The sequence below is a fragment of the Bos taurus genome, chromosome 11 (genome assembly GCF_002263795.3).
Source record: "Bos taurus isolate L1 Dominette 01449 registration number 42190680 breed Hereford chromosome 11, ARS-UCD2.0, whole genome shotgun sequence".
Lineage (NCBI taxonomy): Eukaryota > Metazoa > Chordata > Mammalia > Artiodactyla > Bovidae > Bos > Bos taurus.
The window spans coordinates 92,315,166-92,335,344 of record NC_037338.1 but is presented as its reverse complement, the minus strand read 5'-3'; the positions used below and the strand labels follow the sequence as shown (position 1 = coordinate 92,335,344).

The window sequence follows — 20,179 nt, the reverse complement described above, 5'->3', positions numbered from 1 at the left end:
TTAAGTGCTCCTAGTTACTTTTGCTTCTTCTTCTTTTTTTTTTAACAGCTCTTCTTGGAGTTTGGAGTCCCGTAGCTGTGTGATATAGGGTCTGACCTCCGCACTAGCTTGTCTGTACCACAGGATGCATAGGGACTCTGTCTCAGACAGCACTGTATCCCCAGCGCCAGGCCACGTGGCACATGCTCAGAAAGTATTTGTGGAATGGAGGGAGGTGGTCTGCTAGAGGAGTCAGATGGTCACTGGTCCAGTCTTGTAGATGCTTTCAGATGGTTTCACTGCCTTCGTTAGCTTCAGAAATGCCCTTTGAGGCTGCTCCCCCTTTGAGGAGGCTCTGAGGTGGTAGGGTGCCAGCTCGGCAGTCATTGGTTTTCTGGGGGAAGATAAATCCTGGGCAAGGGATGGGCCGTGGTGTTCCCCACTAGGAGTCAAGAGGGGAGCCATCTGGGAGCCCCTCTCCCTCAGTGAAGCCACTGTGGACAATGGAGAGCTGCCATCTTTTATTTTTAAACTAAGATTTGAGATTCTCCAGAGATCTTCTGACCACTGCTTGTTCTGGGTAATCCAGAAGTGATTAAAGTCCCTTGGTGTCATTGGTTTTATCTCAAAGGAAGGTAGGAATCTCGTTCTTGTTCAGTTGCTCAGTTGTGTCTGACTCTTTGCAATTCCATGGACTGCAGCACTCCAGGCTTCCTTATCACTATCTCCCAGAGTTTGCTCAAACTCATGTCCTTTGAGTCGGTGATGCCGTCCAACCATCTTATCCTCAGTCATCCCCTTCTCCTGCCTTCAATCTTTCCCAGTATCAGGGTCTTTTTCAGTGAGTCAGTTTTTTGCATCAGGTGGCCAAAGTATTGGAGCTTCAGTTTCAGCATCAGTCCTTTCAATGAATATTCAGGATTGATTTCCTTTAGGATGGACTGATTGGGTCTCTTTGCAGTCCAAGGGACTCTCAAGAGTCTTCTCCAACACCATAGTTCAAAAGCATCAATTCTTTGGCGCTCAGCATTCTTTATGGTCCAAGTCTCACATCCATACATGACTACTGGAAAACCCATAGCCTTGACTAGATGGACCTTTGTTGGCAAAGTAATGTCTCTGCTTTTTAATACATTGTCTAGGTTTGTTATACCTTTTCTTCCAAGGAGTAGGCTGTGGTCACCATCTGCAGTGATTTTGGAGCCCAAGAAAATAAAGTCTCACTATTTCCATTGTTTCTCCATCTATTTGCCATGAAGTGATGGGACCATATGCCATGATCTTAGTTTTTGAATGTTGAGTTTTAAACCAGCTTTTTCACTGTCCTCCTTCACCTTCATCAAGAGGCTTTTGAGTTCCTCTTCACTTTCTGCCATAAGGGTGGTGTCATCTGCATATCTGAGGTTATTGATACTTCTCCCAGCAATCTTGATTCCAGCTTGTGTTTCTTCCAGCCCAGCGTTTCTCATGATGGACTCTGCATTTAAGTTAAATAAGCAGGGTGACAATATACAGTCTTGCCATAATCCTTTTCCAATTTTGAGCCAGTCTGTTGTTCCATGTCTGGTTCTAACTGTTGCTTCTTGACCTGCATACAGATTTCTCAGGAGGCAGGTCAGGTGGTCTGGTATTTGTATCTCTTTCAGAATTTTCCACAGTTTGTTGTGATCCACACAGTCAAAGGCTTTAGCATAGTCAGGGAAGCAGAAGTAGCTGTTTTTCTGGAACTCAGTTGCTTTTTCGATGATCCAACAGATGTTGGCAATTTGATCTCTGATTCCTCTGCCTTTTCTAAATCCAGCTTGAACATCTGGAAGTTCTTAGTTCACGTACTGTTGAAGCCTAGTTTGGAGAATTTTCTGCATTACTTTGCTAGCATGTGAAATGAATGGAAACCTGGAAGTAGCCAAAACCCAAGCTCTCAATTTGGCCGGGGGCTTCAGTGATAATGGCTGCAAAATAGCTTTTCTGAATTAAAAGTAATATGATACATTTTTATGTCTCATTTGCTTTTAGCCCAGAAGGCTCTTTGTTCTGGATAAACCCATCAAGGTAAGTGCTTTTAATTCTGGGTTTCTATGGGATTCTCCCCCTGCCTGCCTGCTCTGGCTCCCCTGCAGTCCATTCTTAACTTGGCAGGTGGTGACACAGCTCTGGTCACAGGTGGAGGGGAAGGGTCTCAGGAGTCTGGACTGTATTCCTCCAGCCCCTTAGTCTTGTCTCTCTAGAGCCATGACTCATGTTTTGTCCTTGCTTTTTATCAAGTATTTATCTCTTCAGATAGTCTTGTTTGGAGAACATTCCTGCCTTGCTTATAAAAAAAATCAGGGTAGATATTGTCCATTATGCTACCCACCACATGTTGTATAAAGACCCTTGCAAGAAATTTCATTGCGATAAAGGATCAGGAAAAAAGTTTGGGTCTCCTGATGAACTAGTGTGTGGTGTGGTAGTATTGTTATTATTGGTCTTGAGGACTCTGCAAGCCTTGGTTTTCAATCTTTGGCTTGGTTGCCAGGAAGCTCAGAGCAAAGTGTTATGTTCAACTGCTTGAACTTTCCTTGACCTTCATTTTTGAAACAATTTCTCCCCTGGTATTAAATCTTGGCTTTTATGCTTACATGTCATATGACTTTGGCAATTTGCTCAAACCCACTCAACCAGTATCTCAGTCAGAAAAATAAAGGTAAAATTTTTATTCTCCCAGAGTGGCTCAGATGATCAAGGTCATGTGAACATGCCTACTGAGTGACTAAAATGTTTATTTCTTCTTGCTTCATTTTTATTCTTGTATTTTTTTTCTTATTTATTGTAACCATACTTTCTTAATCATAAACTACTTCAAGCACTTTTTGAAGAGATGGGTTTTAAAGCATGTTTCTTTTTTATCATGCTGTTCATACCTCACCACCTTATTTGTTCAACTGAAGTGTATTGTTTCCTGGATTCCCCTTTTCCCTCTTCTGGAAGGTCCCCACCCTGGAGAGGCTCTCACAGGGAGTGTGGACGCGTCAGTATGTGCGTGGTGAAAGTGGCTTCTAATTACAGTTGGTTGAGCTTCTTACTGATTTACAGACCCTCGGATTTCCTGCGTCTGTCACTGCTGACCTTTGTAGCAACTCAGATTCTCCTCATTTAGCCAAAGAGATCATTCCTGGAAATGTGAACCGTTTTGTTTAAAGACTACGACTTGCTACAGTAATTTTCATCTTAGAAAGCTCTTTTGTGTATGCTACGTATATTTAGGCTTCAAAGCCACCCTCATGGTAGGTTTCTTATTGTTGTTGTTGTTATTATCTCTGACTTTTCAGAGGAGAAAACTCAAGATTCAGAGAGGGGAAATGTCCTCTCACAGTCACCCAGCTAGTAAGCGGCAGACCCAGGATGCAGATTTATGGCTTAGCATCAACCCCACTTTGTCGCTCCATTTTTCTCCTTCTCTCCCTGTGAGGGACCCTTGGATGGGCTGAGTGCAGGGGGCTGCCCATGGGAGGGGAGATCTAGGTGGCGTCAGGCGCATCCCCTCCTGTTCAGCTACAGCAGCGTCACTTGCATTCATTTTACAAATGAGCGATTTTTTTAAACAAAATTTTAAACGACATACCAGAAAAAGAGTTTGGAAATCCCCCCGTTTGGGACTGCCTCCTTTTCTAAAAATGTTTGTCATTTTTTCTCATTTCTTAGAAACCCAGAAGTTGGTGGCAGCAGCATTCAGAAGGGCTGGTGGCTTCCGAGATGGTTTAACAATGGGTAAGGTGGTTGTGTAGTGATCTGTTTATCCACCCAATGCTATAGAGTCCAGATAGAATGGTTTCACAGCCATGACCTCAGTCATTTGTATTTCTGGCTTATTGGAAACACACGAGGCCTCTATTTCATGGTTGGGACTGGGCCGTTAAGTTTGGCGGTCATGTTTTTATTTTTTCCCCATTTAACTTGAGGGTGAATGAAGTTCAGGCTAAAGTTGGGACTGCAGGAAAGCCTATCATAAACTAAAATGTTTTTATGAGGACTGTTTTATTAGTTTTCCCTCCTCTTGAAATAACCTGATGGTTATTGGGTCGTTAAATTGCTAACTGTGCTGACCTGGAAGGATAATAAGCAAGCTGAGTCCTGCACCATTTCAACAAAAGTAGGTCTTTATGAATAAACGTTTAGCATCATGAACCTTTCTCCAGACATTCACTTAGTGCAGGTGTTCTCTGCCATGGAACCATTTTTATAAGGTCCTCAGCCACCATCCTGATACCATAGGCCAGCCTTCTTGCCTTCCTCAGCTTATTTTTCCCTTTGTATGTGTGACCCGCAGTTACCATGAAGAAGATGGAGACATAAACGAAGAAAAGGAACAAAGAAACGAAGACGAAAGCAAGCTTAAGCTATCGGACTGGTTCAACCCATTGTAAGAAAAGAAGTGTCGCCCTGTTTCCAGTAAATCCATAGCTCAGCATAAAGGGGCGGGGGCTATGGAGGCAACAGTGCCATGGAGAACAGCCCTGACTAGGGGGACAGAGACTTAGCATCTATTAGACCTTTACACCAGAGAAGGCAATGGCACCCCACTCCAGTACTCTTGCCTGGAAAATCCCATGGACGGAGGAGCCTGGTAGGCTGCAGTCCATGGGGTCGCTAAGAGTCGGACACGACTGAGCGACTTCATTTTCACTTTTCACTTTCATGCATTGGAGAAGGAAATGGCAACCCACTCCAGTGTTCTTGCCTGGAGAATCCCAGGGATGGTGGAGCCTGATGGGCTGCTGTCTATGGGGTCGCACAGAGTCGGACACGACTGAAGCAACTTTGCAGCAGCAGCAGCAGACCTTTACACCAGATTAGATGAGAAACTTGAGAGGCTGGTTGTCTTATTTGTTTGAGCAATAACTACAATGATTCTGACAGCAGTCAGCCAATGGCAGTGGAAGAATCACAATATACTGGGGCTGGAAGGGGGTCTCATAGGCCACGGGGTATTATGGAAAGCTACAAAGCTAGAGTCAGAGCAAGAAAATTCTGAGATTCAGTTAACTCGTCTGTAAAATGGCAGTGATGTTACAGAAGCTCATAGGGCCATGCGTACATCCTTTAAACAAGCGTACAACAAATGTTTGTCAAACACCCATGATATGCTAGCTGGTGTTTTACAAACTACTGGCCACTATCCATTAATGTGTTCAGAAACTAGCTGAATGGGTTTAAAGCAGCCTTTTAAAAATTGAAATCAATAGAAAATCAGGGCATCACCTGAGGAAGGATAGGTATTGTTAAGTGGATTTTTGCCTCTATGTATATATGTGTATGTCCATGTGTTTTTGACATGAGATGTATTTCTTACTGTGAATCATGGTAAAAAATTCTGTACTAGGCGTTGTGTTAGGTATAGGAGACAGGAAAAATCAATCAGCATGGTTCATCAAGAAGTTCATGGTCCTGTAGGGGCTCTAGATGTGTAAGTAGTGTTTGCCAAGATTGATTAAGGAGCTGTGAGCAACCTGACTTAGAAGGCTGTGGTTTGGGGAGCAGGGAGGTGGGAGCTGTCCAGGATGACCATGAGTCCTGAGAGACCAGTGGGTGGTGGTGCCACTGACCAGGAAAGTGTCTAGGAGGGGTGATGAGCTCAACTAGGGATGCGTATGGATTCAGCAACTTGTGGGGCAACTGGACAGAGATTCATAGGGTGCCTATCTCAGTCGTTCAGGCTGCTATAACAAAATACCATAGACTGGATGGCTTATAAACAACAAATATGTATTTCCTACAGTTCTGGAGGCTGGGGAGTCCAAGATCAAGGCCCCAGACGGGGTGGTGTCTGATGAGGACCCACTTCCTAGTATATTCATGACGGTGTTCTCACCTTGCTCTCACGTGCTAGAAGGGGAGAGGGAGCTCTCAGGGGTCTCTTTTCTAAGGGCACTAATCCCATTCATGAGGGCTCCACCCTCATGTCCTAATCCTCTCCCTAAGGCTCCACCCCTTAGGTTTCAACACATGAATTTTGGGGGACACAACAGTCAGTCTGTAGCAGTGCCCCTAAGTGTGGCAGAAGATAGGTGGTGGAGATGTGGGAAGAGGAGCCTTCAGCGTACAGGTGGCAATGGGATCTGCAGGCCTGGATGAGGCACCAGGCCGATGTCTGACATCAGCATTGAAAGGGCCAGTGCGGGGAGAGAAGTCTGAAAAGCAGCAGGGGTGGCCATAGAGGTAGGAGGAGGATCAGGGGAGAACAGCAGCTATCACAGCATGAGGGATCTTGGTTCTGCAAAGACTGAATGTGTTCTGGCAAGTTCTTTTATTTTGGGACGAAGGATCCATGCCAGTGTCAAAGGATGGGAATTTTGCTCCCTCCCCCCAAGGTATCATTTAAGGAGCTGGACAACAGGGTAGCCCTCTATGGGATGCTAAACCATTCCTGGAAATGGAAGAATATGGAAGCACTGTGGTTTGATAAGCCCCTTAGGTATATGTGTGTGTGTGTGTGTGTGTGTGTGTGTGAGGTGGGTGAGAGCCCCCCAGTGGCCAGTTGGATGAGCTAGCAATATAGTCGCCATGCTTACTTCAAAGGAGGGTGGTACACTTTCACTGTGGTACTTCTGCTTTGCTGAGTGGGACCTGGAGGCGGGGGCTGGGGCTGGGTTACTCTGGTCAGAGAAGAGAAGCAGATTACAACCAGCAGTGGTCACTCTCTCCACCGCCCTCCAAATGAATGACGAGCAGATATTTAAAGAATATTGATTTGTAGTGACACCAAATCTAAGCCTTCTAAGGGCACTCAAGTGTATTTCTTGCATAAATGAATGAAAAATGAACAACTGGATTCACAGATGACATATTTATAGAAATGTATCCTTTTCTATAAACTACCAGAAGCATGGTAAGTATATTGTAGATATATTTTTTATATCAATATCTCTTCAATATATATATATATATATATCAATATCAATATCTCTTAGCCTCATATCATCACATTCTCTTAATTTTCCTCCTACTTTCTCAGTCTCTTTAATGGGGCCTCTTCCCAAGCCTCAAATATTAGCTTCTGGAGGTTGAGTCCAGTATCCTCATCTCTTTTCTTTATACTATCTTCCAATGTGCTCTCATCCATTTCCATGGCATTAGACACCATCCATGGGAGAATGACTCCCACATTTACATCTTAAGTCCAAAGGTTTTCTCTGAGCCCCCGCTTATGTCTAACTGTCTGTGTGTCTCACAGAGTTTTTGATTCACCCCACCCCCGTTCTTCTCATTCCTATTTAAGTCAGAATCCAGGAGACCTCTCCAATTCATCCTTCACTCTTTCCTTCATCCATCCTACAGTCTAATCCATTAGCACGTTCTGTTAATTCTTCCTCCAAAATTCTTCCTACATCATCTCTTTCTTGCCACCCCACAGCTCTTGTCTTTGTCCTGCTGCCTGGAAGGAGTCCAGTAAAGAACATGCTGTACGCATGCTACATCTTTCGTGAACTGCTGCCTGATTCATAGAATTTTAATACTTCCTCTGCCCAGCCCCTGGGGACCACAGTGTTCCCATTAAGTATATGCACATGCTTAGTCAAGTCTGACTCTGTGACCCCATGGACTATAGCCTGCCAGGCTCTTCTGTCCATGGAGTTTTCCAGGTTAGAATACTGGAATGGGTTGCCATTTTCTACTCTAGGGGGTCTTCCCATCCCAGGGATCTAATCTGCATTTCCTGCATGGCAGGCAGATTCTTTACCAAGGAAGGCACCTGGGAAGCCCATAAATAAGTACGTATGATGTTCAGTTCAGTTCAGTTCAGTCGCTCAGTTGTGTCTGACTCTTTGCGACCCCATGAATCGCAGCACGCCAGGCCTCCCTGTCCATCACCAACTCCCAGAGTTCACTCAGACTCATGTCCATCGAGTCAGTGATGCCATCTAGCCATCTCATCCTCTGTTGTCCCCTTCTCCTCCTGCCCCCAATCCCTCCCAGCATCAGAGTCTTTTCCAGTGAGTCAACTCTTCGCATTGGATAGACTTTGGTGTTTTGTTTTGTTTTGTTTTGGTTAAATTTCATAAGCAAAACTAAGGTACTGTAGATACAGTTTTAAGCAAAGCTGAGGTACCATAGATACAATTTTGCCTTTTGTCTGTTGAGAAGTTTGAGTGAGGTTGGTGTACATTGTAAAATTATGTCTACATTCATTTGACTGTATATGGCTTCCAATTATTTGTATAATTGGTTTTGGAGATGTCAGGAGAAGTCAGTTTCCCCAAGGGAAACTGGGCGGGTTCCGTGAAACATGAACTGTCTTCGATCCCTGGGAATCGCTTTCTGCTTCTTCTGGCTTTGGATTTGACTAGTGGAATCACAGAATGTTTCTCCTTTTTTGGTCTGGTTTATTTCACTTAATATAATGACCATAAGGTTCGTCCACATTGTAGCATTGTCAGAATTACCGACTTTGAAGGGCCGAATCAGATTCCATTGTGTGTCTACCACAGTTCGTTTATGGAATTGGCTGTCCATGGACACTTAGATTGCTTCTGTTTGTTGGCCAGTGTGAATCATGCTGTTGTGACTGTGACTGCAGAAATATGCATTTTTTGAGCCCCCTTTTCCAAACCTTTTGGGTACACAGCATGAATTAGAATTGAAATATCTGTTTATTCCATGTATTAGTTTTGGAGTAATTTCTGTAATGTCTTGTGCAGTGTCAGAACCATTTCAGTTTATCTTTTTGTATGGTAGAATACTGTTCAAGCTTTAGAATATACCCTGTGTTGCATATTCATTCACCCACCGATGGACACTTGAATGGGTTCTACCTTTGGGCTATGGTGAATAAGGTCCCTATGAATATTTGTGTACCAGTTTTTGTTTGAATTATTAACAACTACATAGTACTATATATGAAAGAAACGTAAGATGTAAATGCTACCAGATACCTAGGTAGGTGTATGTTTGGATTATGGAGGCCCGTCTGTGTTGTGGGGAACCTTTGGCCTGTACTTGGGGAACGCGACAAGCGGAGCTAACGCAGCAGCTGTGCTGCTTGGAAAGAAGGCATCTGGGCAGTTTTCCGTCTTCCCTGGTACTTTTCCCTCCTTCTAGAGCCCCATCTTGGTGACCTTGGACATCTTGTGGTCTTACACACGTGTCGCTTGCCTGCTGTCACTTCTTTTTTTTTTTTTTTTTCTGGGGTGGGGTGGGAGAGGTTCATCCAGGAAGCTGATCTCAAGCATCCTCCCACCCCCTCGTCCTCCCCTTGGCCTGCCTTTTCAGCCTGTCATCTGGCTTCCTAGTCAGGGTCGCTGATGTGTGGGAATGGCCAGTGGAATTTAATAATTAACAGCTGGGAAATAGAAAATTTTAATTTTTAATGAAACATTAATTTTTAATATTACTACATTTTTTTTTCCCTTGCTCAGAGCAATCTTCCCCATCAAGTAACCAAACTGGACATTGGTGTCCTGACTCAGTCCTTTCTAGAAGGTGTGGAACTGAGTGGTCATGCAGTGGAAGAGTGGCAGGCGGCAGGCTGGCCACTGTCAGGACTTTGAGACCCTCAAGGGGTAGGCAGGTCTCATTCCCCTGATCTCGGAGCTCAGCGAGGGGCCTGGCAGGGAGTAGGGACTTAGCAGAAGTGCCTGGAGGAGTTTAGTGCCTTGGTCTGACCCCTCCTGTTGATTAAGTGGTAGTTCCCTTCTCCTGCTCTCCAACCCCCTACTTTCTTTATTTGTGAAATGAGGGTCATGACAGCACCCACTCTAGAAGGTAGCTGTGAGTATTCAATGAAAGAATGAAAGTCAAGGATTGAGCCCCGATGCCTGGAAGTGTTAAATAAGAATACCATCCTTTTCTCCTTTTCTTCCTCCCCTTTCTCTTCTCTTTCTTAAAAATATTACCTTCTCCCCAAATGTTCAGCTCACACGCAGCTGGATGGCTTAGCTAATGGGTTGGGTCAGCACAGCTAAGAGATCCCTGACAGGCTTCACTAAGAACGGCAATGGATGGGATGACAGTATATGGGAGGGTTTACATTCAGAAATAGTGGTTATAGGATGATAAGCCTGTGTGTGTGTGTGTGTGTGTGCGTGTGGTTTTTCTGGTTTGAAACCTAGTCATTTAACAAAGCTGGGGGTTTTATGTGACTAAAAGCATCCCATAAGCTTCTACAAACAAAATACAAAAGCTCATTTCTCATCTGTACTGATAAAAATGCTGAAGTATCTAAGTTGAATGGAAATGATGACAAACCTGGTTTTTAACCCCAGTTCGTCAGCCTAGCAAGTAAGTATCCAACACAATGAGCAATAGATGTAGTGGTTCAGAGCATGGACTTACTGAGTCAGACTGTCTGGGTTCAGATTCCAGCCTGACTCCATAGCTGCTGTGTGACCTCCAATGAGTTATCTAACTGTTCTGTGCTGCAGTTTCTGCTTTGATAAAATGGGAATCAAAATAGCAGCTTCCTCTGAAGGGTGAAGCCCTGGGTACTGTGTTGTTCCATAGGAAGTATCCAGGGTACATTAGTTACCCCCATTAGCTGTTTGGCCTTGGACAAGTTAACAGGCTTTTCTGAGCCTTGGTTTTCTTATCTGTACAAAGAACGTAATACATGACAGGGCTTTTGCAAAGACTGCCTGAGAAAGTGTGTGTGTGTGTGTGTGAAAGTGTCTCGTGCAGGTTGGTGCAGAGTCCAAAATAGCTGCTTTCACGATTGAAGGGAAACCTAGAGCAGCTGTCCAGGGCAGCCACGCCGCTGACATACCCGGGCGTGCAGGTAGAGCTGGGCTGTGGGGTTTGAGACGAGGCCTGGTGGGGAGGGCCGGCCCGGCAGTGTCCCTCCCCATCTCTGGAGGAGACTCCTTGTGTGTGGAGGAGGGAAGCAGGCCTGCCACAGGGCACCGGGACGGGGTGGGAGGGCCTGGTTGGTTCTAGAACAGGAGGACTGCAGAGCTTGGTGACGGAAGGACAGGAGGTGTGGACGAGTGTCTATTGGGGGCTGGGGTGAGGAGGGGGTGACCTGGCCTGGCCCAGCCTCCCTGGAAAAAGCTATCTTCACCCATGGCGGAGGGGCAGTGTTGTGAAAACCCACTCTTCACCCATGTGTGAGGGAGAGAGGAAGTTCTCAGTGGGCCAATCTATTTGCCAACGTCTCCTCGATAGCCTCACCAAGGCCATCTGTGCACAGTCAGCAGGGGCCCGATGGGGCCACCAGGACTCTGCCCCAGTCACTGGCCCTCCCCCTGCAGTGGCTGAAGTGCAAGCACACGGCGGGGCCCCTGTGTGATACGGGCTAATCTAAATGACTGTTCAGTCTCCACTTCCCGCCAGGGAAGGGCAGTCACTTGTAAACCCAAATGGGGTTGGAGCTGAGTCCCCACCCCATTCCTGCCTTAGCCTGGGCCCCAGCCGCTGCTCAGCCTTTCTGCATTTACTCTTTACAGTTCGTTGGTTTGTCTTCGCTCTTCCATTGCTTCCTGTGTTTGTGTTGGCTTTGCCAAGTCCCTTTCAAGTGTGCTGAGTGCACAGAACACCCCCCTCCCCCACCTCCAGCTTTGTAAAGAGGAAATGTGATCTGAGAGAGGTGACAGCTAGGGTCCCTGTGTTTCATCCCTGGCTACTGTGAGCCTGCAGGATCCTTTCTTAGTGACTGTCTGCTCCTCGTGTGTCAAATAAACGATAAAACCAGAAGCCCCATAGTCCTATACCCAGGTTACAACCAGAAATTCCTTTCTGGCAAAAGGCAGATTGAAACAGTTTCTTCCTCTTTCAGCTCTAATGTCACTGTCTTGTCCCCCTGCGTCAAGCATCAGGGCTTTCTCTGGGTCAGATGGCACCCATTGGGATAAATAACGTCAGATGCCACTGGCAGCTTAGGAAGGGGCTGGGGAGATGGGAGTGGGATATTGAAGGAAGATGAGGATAGGGGAAGCAGGAAAGGGGGACAGAGGGCATGAGCTGTACAGGTAAGACCCCCCTAGGGCCCCTGCTAAGGCAGCCCCCTGGCACCTGGGCCACCGTCTCCTGTCCCTCACCCAGAATATGCTGCAGATGTCACACTGCCAGCCAACTGTTCGGGGTTAAACTCCCGTCAGGATTCAAGGGTGGTCACCACCAGCCACGGTTGAGCCGTTTTCCATCAGATGTCTCTGCCCCACCTTAGCAAGGCCATCCTGACTCATGGACTCTGTTTTGTCACCAGTAAACGCCCCGAGGTTGTGACCATGACGAAGTGGAAGGCTCCAGTGGTGTGGGAAGGCACTTACAACAGAGCCGTCTTAGACAATTATTATGCCAAGCAGAAAATTACCGTCGGCCTGACGGTTTTCGCCGTCGGAAGGTAGGTGTTGCTAATAAAAGTAACCTTGACTTTTCCTTTGTCCCACTGTCAGAAGGTTGGTGAGGGGCTCCCTGGGCTCATGGAGGCTGTTCATGGACGTGTCTGATTCATTAGACAGGAGAATGGAGTAATAGGACTGTTTGAGGCTCCTTTTTGCTGAGGCCCCAGGAGGCTGAGAGCAAGGCAGTGGATGGGGAGTGGACAGCTTCCCACCTGAGCGAGGCCTCGGTTGCAGGTTAGAGTGTCTGCCGTACTCACTGAGCCCTGGAGTTTCCAGCACACCCAGAGCCGCCTCCACCCTGACCTCCACGGCCCTCTCTGGGAATTCCAAAAATGCCAGCTATTGGACAGCCCGAACGTGTGTCATTGTTTCTCCCACACGCTCAAGACCCCAGACTGAGAACCAAGGACAGAAGTGACTAAGCGCGGAGCTTCCCCACGTCAGCCTGGCTGACCGCTCCTCCCGGGCTTCCTCAGCTGCCTCTGCCCTCCTCCTCCTAGAGGCTTTGGCCCCCGGAGATCTGGCCAGCCAGAACTTCCTCTTCCAGAGGTTGGATGGGTTCCTGTTTCTGCTTCCATTTCCTTGTTTAGAACGACATTTCTCCCCAAATTGCAATCATTCTTACTTAAAAGTCGGAGCTGTGATATTAGTTTAAAATATAACCCATTTTGTTCTTTTGGAGAATTTTTTTTTTTTTTTTTCTTTATCAAAACGAAAGCAAAAGTTCCCTTTTCCTATTAGCCTCCTCCCCGCAGCCCCCCTCCATGGGCCTTCCCATCTGTATCTTTTCCGAGCGCCACATGGGAAGTTGTCTGCTCGCTTGTACAGACAGCGGCGAAGGCCCAGGTTGATCTGAGTGAGGATCTGCGTGTCTTCACTCCCAAGATCGTCCCCAGCCCAGAGCCCAGAAGCCATCGCCCTCACGATACTGGTCAAGTCCTGATGTCACCACCTGTGCCTGTCCCAGGGGCATCTCTGATGGAGAAGGGAGACTCTGGAGTTTTGACATTTTTACTGAAAGAATCTGTACTGTTATGAGTCTGGAGCAGATGCTTAGCTCACCTCATGCTTTGGTATGAGAGGCTACAAGCCAACTACCCTGTAGACTGATTTACTCCTGATGTTTCCACGAAGAACAGAATGTGGCCTGCGGCTCCACAATGGCTTCAGCCTTGTATCCGCAGCTTCACAGAACTAAGCAGTAAATTGTACACCGAGGTGAAAACCCTGAGCTCTCCTCTTGGAGGCAGGAGGGGATTGCTTGTACTCTGCAGCAGTAAATCCTCCCAAGAGTGGATTTGGACTTTAAGGAGGTGTGATGTTTGGTTTGTTTTCAAATAACAATGCCTGGAGCCAATTGCAATGCTTTCATCTCTAAATAATGTTAAACCTCACAAGGGCCCCCTCCCCTCCCCCTAGGATTGTCTCCCAAGCTTCAGGGCACAATAGACTTTTTTCAGAGCCATGGCAAAGTCCCTCTTTCTATTGCTCAGATATATTCTCTCCGTTTAAAGAATCAATACTGTAAACCCCGGGGTTTTTCCAGAGACCAGTATTAAAACCACAGTTTATTTTTGTAGAAATGAATAGGAATCCAAACTACGACTAAGGAGCAAAAACAAATGCCAGTTATTATTACTCACAAAATGTCATAACTGGCCGTGAGTATGATCAGCAAATTAAACTTAGTCCACATTCGCTGAGCGTGAGTCTGGGGGTGATGCAGTTGTGTTAAGCCAACTCCTCTCCTTCTCTATCATCCCCACGTTGTCACGTGATAGTGTGTAGCTTGGCTCGCAAAAGACATGAACGTGTTTTTTGAATGAATAAGTAAATAGCTAAAATACCACATCTATTAGAAGGCCCCAAGTCCAAAACACTGACCACACAAACTGCTGGCAAAAATATTGAGCAAGAAGAGCTCTGATTCACTGCTGGCGAGAAGGCAAGATGGTTCCGCTGCTTTGGGAGACAGTTCAGCGGGTTCTTATAAAGCTAAACATATTCTTATCATACAGTCTAGCAATTGCATCCTTGGTGTTCACCAAAAAAAGGTGAAACTCCAGATCCACACAAAACTTGCATACAGATGTTTATAGCAGCTTTATTCATAGTTTCTAAAACTTAGAAATAACTAAGATGTCCTTTAGTAGGTGAATGGATTAATAAACTGTGGCACATCTAGGTGGTAGAATATATTACCAGTGCAAAAAACACAAAATCTATCAAGCCATGGAAGACATAGAGGAAACTTAAATGCATATTACTAAGTAAAAGAAACCCATCTGAAAAGACTACCTGCTGTCAGATTCCAACCTTGTAACATTCTGGAAAAGGCAAAACTATGGAGACAGTAAAAAGATCAGTAGTTGCCAAGGGTCGGCAAAGGGGAGTGGATGAATAGTCAGAACACGGAATTTTCAGGGTAGTGAAAATACTCGGTATGATATCATATACAGTGAAAAATACTTGTCATTATATATTTGTTGAAACCCATAGAATATACGCAACCAGGAGTGAACTTTAATGTAAATGGTGGGTTTGGTGTGATAATGATGGTCTGGGTTCATAAACTGCAGTGGGTGCTGGACACTGATAGAGGGGGAAGCTGTGGGAAGGAGTAGGAAGCATGCGGGTATATGAGAACTCTGCAGTTTCAGCTCCATATTGCTGTAAGCCTAAAAATGTTCTAATAATTAAAACCTATTAGAAAAGGAAATGAGATAGTTAAAATAAGTTTAAATCAGAGGTTATTTGCTCTGGTATTTGGATGGGTCTGACAATGGTTGTAGCTGGATAATGTATTGGTGTTTGGGGTAACCACTGGAAAACTCTTAAAGTGAATGTGTAATGTGGAAGGATATCCATGTCCCATAACCCATTTTCTGGGTCCCAGAGAAGGAGAAGAGAATGGCGATGGTTAGTCTTAGGGCATCCCCAGTGGACCTAAGGGGCATGTCACCCTTTCATCTGGTAGGGCAGGATACTGTTGGAGTGGATGTTGGGGTTTCTGAGAGATGCCTGAGAACTAGCGCCCCCTGATGTTGATCGAAGGGTACGACCTTCCAGTTATAAAATGAGCAAGTTCTGAGGATCTGACGTAAAACATTGTGATTATTGTTAATAATATTGTTTTATATACTTATAAAGTTATTCAGATAATAAATCTCAAATCTTCTCCCCCAAAAAGAAATGATGATTATGTGATGAGATGAAGGTGTTAACCAATGCTACAGTGGTGGTAATTTTGTGATATATGTGTGCTGTGTGCTCAGCCACTTCAGTCATGTCTGACTCTTTGTGATTCTATGGACTGTAGCCCACCAGGCTCCTCTGTCCATGGTATTCTCCAGGCAGGAATACTGGGGTGGATTGCCATGCCCTCCTCCAGGGGATCTTCCTGACCCAGGCATTGAACCCACATCTCCTGTGTCTCTTGCATCGCAGGCAGATTCTGTACCCACTGAGCCATCTGGGAAGCGCTTTTGTAATATATGAATATACCAAATCAACACTTGGCACACCTTAAGCTTAAACTGTGCTATATGTCAATTATATCTCAATAAAACAGTATGAAAAAAGGACTAACACACTTCCGCCTACCCAAAGTCTGGAACCAACTGATAAATAAGACAAAAGGATAAGTAAGGTAGATGGTAGTGATGATCATCTTCAGTACAGTTAAAGCTGATATTGAAGAATATGGGTTATAAAACTGAAGGCCCTGAGCCTCCTGATGTTGAACCACAGAATTAGAAAGACTTAGGCATCCCTCATCCATAGCACGAGAAACTGCAGGTGTCTGGATGTTGGAGAAGGGCCTGTATCATTTAGCTACACTGCAGGGCCCAGAGCAGTTGAGAATACATGTCCTCTCCACCTGACTGGCTTCCAAGAGTGAGAGAGGAGAGGCTGGCCTGCCCAGTCACCTTCCAGAATCATCAGGTAAGTCACTTTACCTCCTCAAAGTTGAGTGACTGTACGGTGGAGAGTGGCCAGAAATAATAGTACAGCAATGGACTTGCCTTGATGAGAACAGCATGTCGTCTCCTGCAGAAATCCCAGGGTGTGTGTTCAGTTGCTCAGTCATGTCCGACTCTTTGAGACCCCTATGGACTGTAGCCTGCCAGGCTCCTCCGTCCATGGAATTTTCCAGGCAAGAATATTGGAGTAGGTTGCCATTTCCTCCTCCAGGGGATCTTCCCGGGGATCGAACCTGCATCTCCCTTGTCTCCCTCATCTTCTGCATTGCAGGCCAAGTCTTTACCCACTGGAGAAGCCTGCAGAAATCCCAGAGGTTACATTTATCCCATTCTTCTTTGTTTCAGATACATTGAGCATTACTTGGAGGAGTTCTTAACGTCTGCTAATAAGCACTTCATGGTTGGCCACCCAGTCATCTTTTATATCATGGTAGATGATGTCTCCAGGATGCCTTTGATAGAGTTGGGTCCTCTGCGCTCCTTCAAAGTGTTTAAGATCAAGCCTGAGAAGAGGTGGCAGGACATCAGCATGATGCGCATGAAGACTATCGGGGAGCACATTGTGGCCCACATCCAGCATGAGGTTGACTTCCTTTTCTGCATGGATGTGGACCAGGTCTTCCAAGACAAGTTTGGGGTGGAGACCCTGGGCGAGTCGGTGGCCCAGCTACAAGCCTGGTGGTACAAGGCAGATCCCAATGACTTCACCTACGAGAGGCGGAAGGAGTCTGCAGCATACATTCCCTTCGGCGAAGGGGATTTTTATTACCATGCAGCCATTTTTGGGGGAACACCCACTCAGGTCCTTAACATCACCCAGGAATGCTTCAAAGGAATCCTCAAGGACAAGAAAAATGACATAGAAGCCCAATGGCATGATGAAAGCCATCTAAACAAGTATTTCCTTCTCAACAAACCTACTAAAATCTTATCCCCGGAATACTGCTGGGATTATCACATAGGCCTACCTGCGGATATTAAGCTTGTCAAGATGTCTTGGCAGACAAAAGAGTATAATGTGGTTAGAAATAATGTCTGACTTTGTGCCAGTACATTTCTGAATTTGAGAGAGTATTATTCTGGCTACTTCCTCAGAAAAGTAACACTTAATTTTAACTTAAAAAAAAATACTAACAAAAGACCAACACAGCAAATACATATTATTTCTCCTTGTAACTTTGAGCCTTGTAATACGGGAGAATGAACCTGTGGTAATCAGATGTAAATTCCCAGTGATTTCTTACCTATTTTTGGTTGTGGGGGCGGGGAATGGATACACCATCAGTTGAACCAAAAAAAAAAAAAAATTGTCACAGACAAAGAAAAAGCCAGAAACATTCTATATGTGCCAATTGACTTACTGGAGAGAAGTACGCAAAGGGAAGTGTTTGGCAACAAGATAATGATTGTGAGGGGCTGTCCTCTTGATTTCTGTGTCTTCCTATCTCTGCTGGGTCTGAAGCAACACAGAGTTGCTTTTGCAGCAGGAGAACTCTTAGTAGGACACAGTCTACCTTGGCGATCCTCAAATGGATCAATTTCCTTTCCTTATCAGGATATTGGCTTCTGTGCCAAGACCAGTCAAAATTCCCAATGCATATGGTGAAGATGTTGGAAGTCACAGGCAATCTGAGTGAGTCAGTGGGTGCTCAGCACATAATGAAAACAAAGCCTCCAAGTAAGTTGGCCATGAAATAAGCAAAGAGAGAGTTGAAAGACAGGGAGCTGATCCCTATGGGGCATTGCCTTCTCTGAGGGGCACAGGGCATGTGGCTGGCACATAAATGCAACACGGATCCAGGCAGTGTGGGTGGTCTCCAGTTTCCTCAGCCATTATGACAGCCAGAGCAGTGTTGTCTTATGAGATGCTTCTTGTTTTGGCCGAGTCATATTCAGTATGCCGGACTCTGGAACTTGAGTCTTCAGATCCTTGGCCAGACAAAGTGGATGGTGTCCGAGGAAACCAAAACCTGCAGGGGACTGAAGAGAATTGCCAGGGGTTACATTTCCCAGACCTGGGCTTCATGACAGTCAGTTGTCAGCAAGTCCTGCCACCATCTGCCCTAACCCTCAGCCCATCAAGCCCCACGTTGCAGGGCTGACATCAAGGAACCTCTCATTTCCCCTTGCCCCATCTGCACTACTGAAGTATAACAACCAGATGTGTTTAATAAAATGGTTAGTTGATTTTATGTCAAAAGTAGAGGGGATGGCGATGGGAGATCCAGTCCTTGTGACTGAACACCTTACCATTCAATTCCTTTCTCTAAGAGAAGCTATGAAATTGTATATATTATTTAAAGTTAAGCAAGTCAGTGTAAAGGAGGCAACATTTACATATGCAGGCATGTTTATATTTTGCTCGTGTTCCAGTTTATGTCATTGCTTTTCATTTTCAAGCAATTGGCTTAAAGAGCCACCTCACTGGCTTGATGCTCAGCAGTGTGGGCTTCTTTGATAAAATGAAACCTCTGTTTTCTCTACTGTTTTACTGTGCCTCCTACTCTTCCGTTCTTGCCAAATTTTTTTACAACCCAGTAAAACAAAAGAAAACCAACAAAAATTCTGAAGAAGTGGGCTTGTAAAAGAAAAGGGAGATCAAAGGTCAGTTAGGACTCTTGCTTCTGTATAATTCAAGTTTTTGGGGATCCATTCTGGACTAGGGAGAGTTCATGGTTTAAGTCTGAAAGCAAAGAAATGACGTTTCTTCAAAGATCAGAGAAAAGGAATGAAGTTTCCTTTTGAAGGGATCTTGATTTTTTTTTAATTCACTTAAATTTAAAATCCAAATGGACAAACTCAAAAATCAATAGTTCAATGTTAAAAAACTAAAATAAAATTCCTGATTTACAATTAAATAAATTATTTTCTCAATATATTCTGGTCTTTGTCATGGATTGTACATTTTCTCTCAAAGATGTTCAGGACTGTCAGTAACAGAATTTTAAATACTTAGACTTTAAAAAGTCATTGGGTCCTAAAAAATGTGTGCACTGTCACAAAGATAGAAAGAACATGGTTGAGATTTGCTAACTTTTATAACAACAAATGCTCATATAGAACTTTCCAAAGTGATGCACTGAAGTAATTAAGTGCCAGTAGGATTAGGCTTCGGAGAAGGCAATGGTACTCCAGTCCAGTACTCTTGCCTGGAAAATCCCATGGATGGAGGAGCCTGGTGGGTTGCAGTCCATGGGGTCGCTAAGAGTCAGACACGACTGAGCGACTTCACTGTCACTTTTCACTTTCCACTTTCATGCATTGGAGAAGGAAATGGCAACCCACTCCAGTGTTCTTGCCTGGAGAATCCCAGGGACGGGGGAGCCTGGTGGGCTGCCGTTTATGGGGTCGCACAGAGTTGGACACACTGAAGTGACTTAGCAGCAGCAGCAGCAGCACCAGCAGGATTAGGCTTGCCATGAAGGTCAGGGCGGGCAAGAGGGCAAAGGGAGAAAACCATGCCATAACCATTTCTGGTGGTTACTAGTCCTGACCTCTGGGAAATATATCTGGCCAAGGGAGCCCCAAGAGAGACTTGCTGAATTTCTAGCACGACTGGGTGGGTGTATTTGTTATGAATACAAAGTCAAAGTGGAGCAGGCTGATGTAGTGTGGTGCATGGGATATACAAGAGGGCATGATTCCCTCATAGTAGAGACTTATTGCCATTTTGCAGACGAGCAAAATGAGGTTCAGAAAGGTTAAACCACACAGAAAACATCTGAGCTGTAGCTCACACCAGAGAAGCTGACAAGGATAAATGTGTTGAGCCACTTCAGGCTCCTCAAGTGGCCCACCCCACACACAGGGCCATGTTTCCTATCAGGGAAAATGCTTTATGGAAGAATCTAATAAAGGGGAATTTTTGCCATAAAAATTAATATTTTAAAAACTAGGTATGCG

General features: G+C 45.2%; 1 protein-coding gene across 11 annotated transcripts in view; it reads left to right on the top strand.

The window, feature by feature from the left end:
* Window positions 1–19,152, top strand: part of GGTA1 (glycoprotein alpha-galactosyltransferase 1 (inactive)) — a 78,762-nt gene extending 59,610 nt beyond the window's left edge. For 7 of the 11 annotated variants that reach the window (XM_005212923.5, XM_005212922.5, XM_024998277.2 and 4 more), the window contains 5 exons: window positions 1,996–2,031; window positions 3,664–3,729; window positions 4,289–4,381; window positions 12,155–12,292; window positions 16,622–19,152. In XM_005212923.5, the coding sequence (XP_005212980.1) occupies window positions 1,996–2,031; window positions 3,664–3,729; window positions 4,289–4,381; window positions 12,155–12,292; window positions 16,622–17,315 (1,027 nt within the window). In that variant the 3' untranslated portion in view covers window positions 17,316–19,152. 11 annotated transcript variants of the gene reach the window in all.
* The last annotated feature ends 1,027 nt before the right edge of the window (window positions 19,153–20,179 follow it).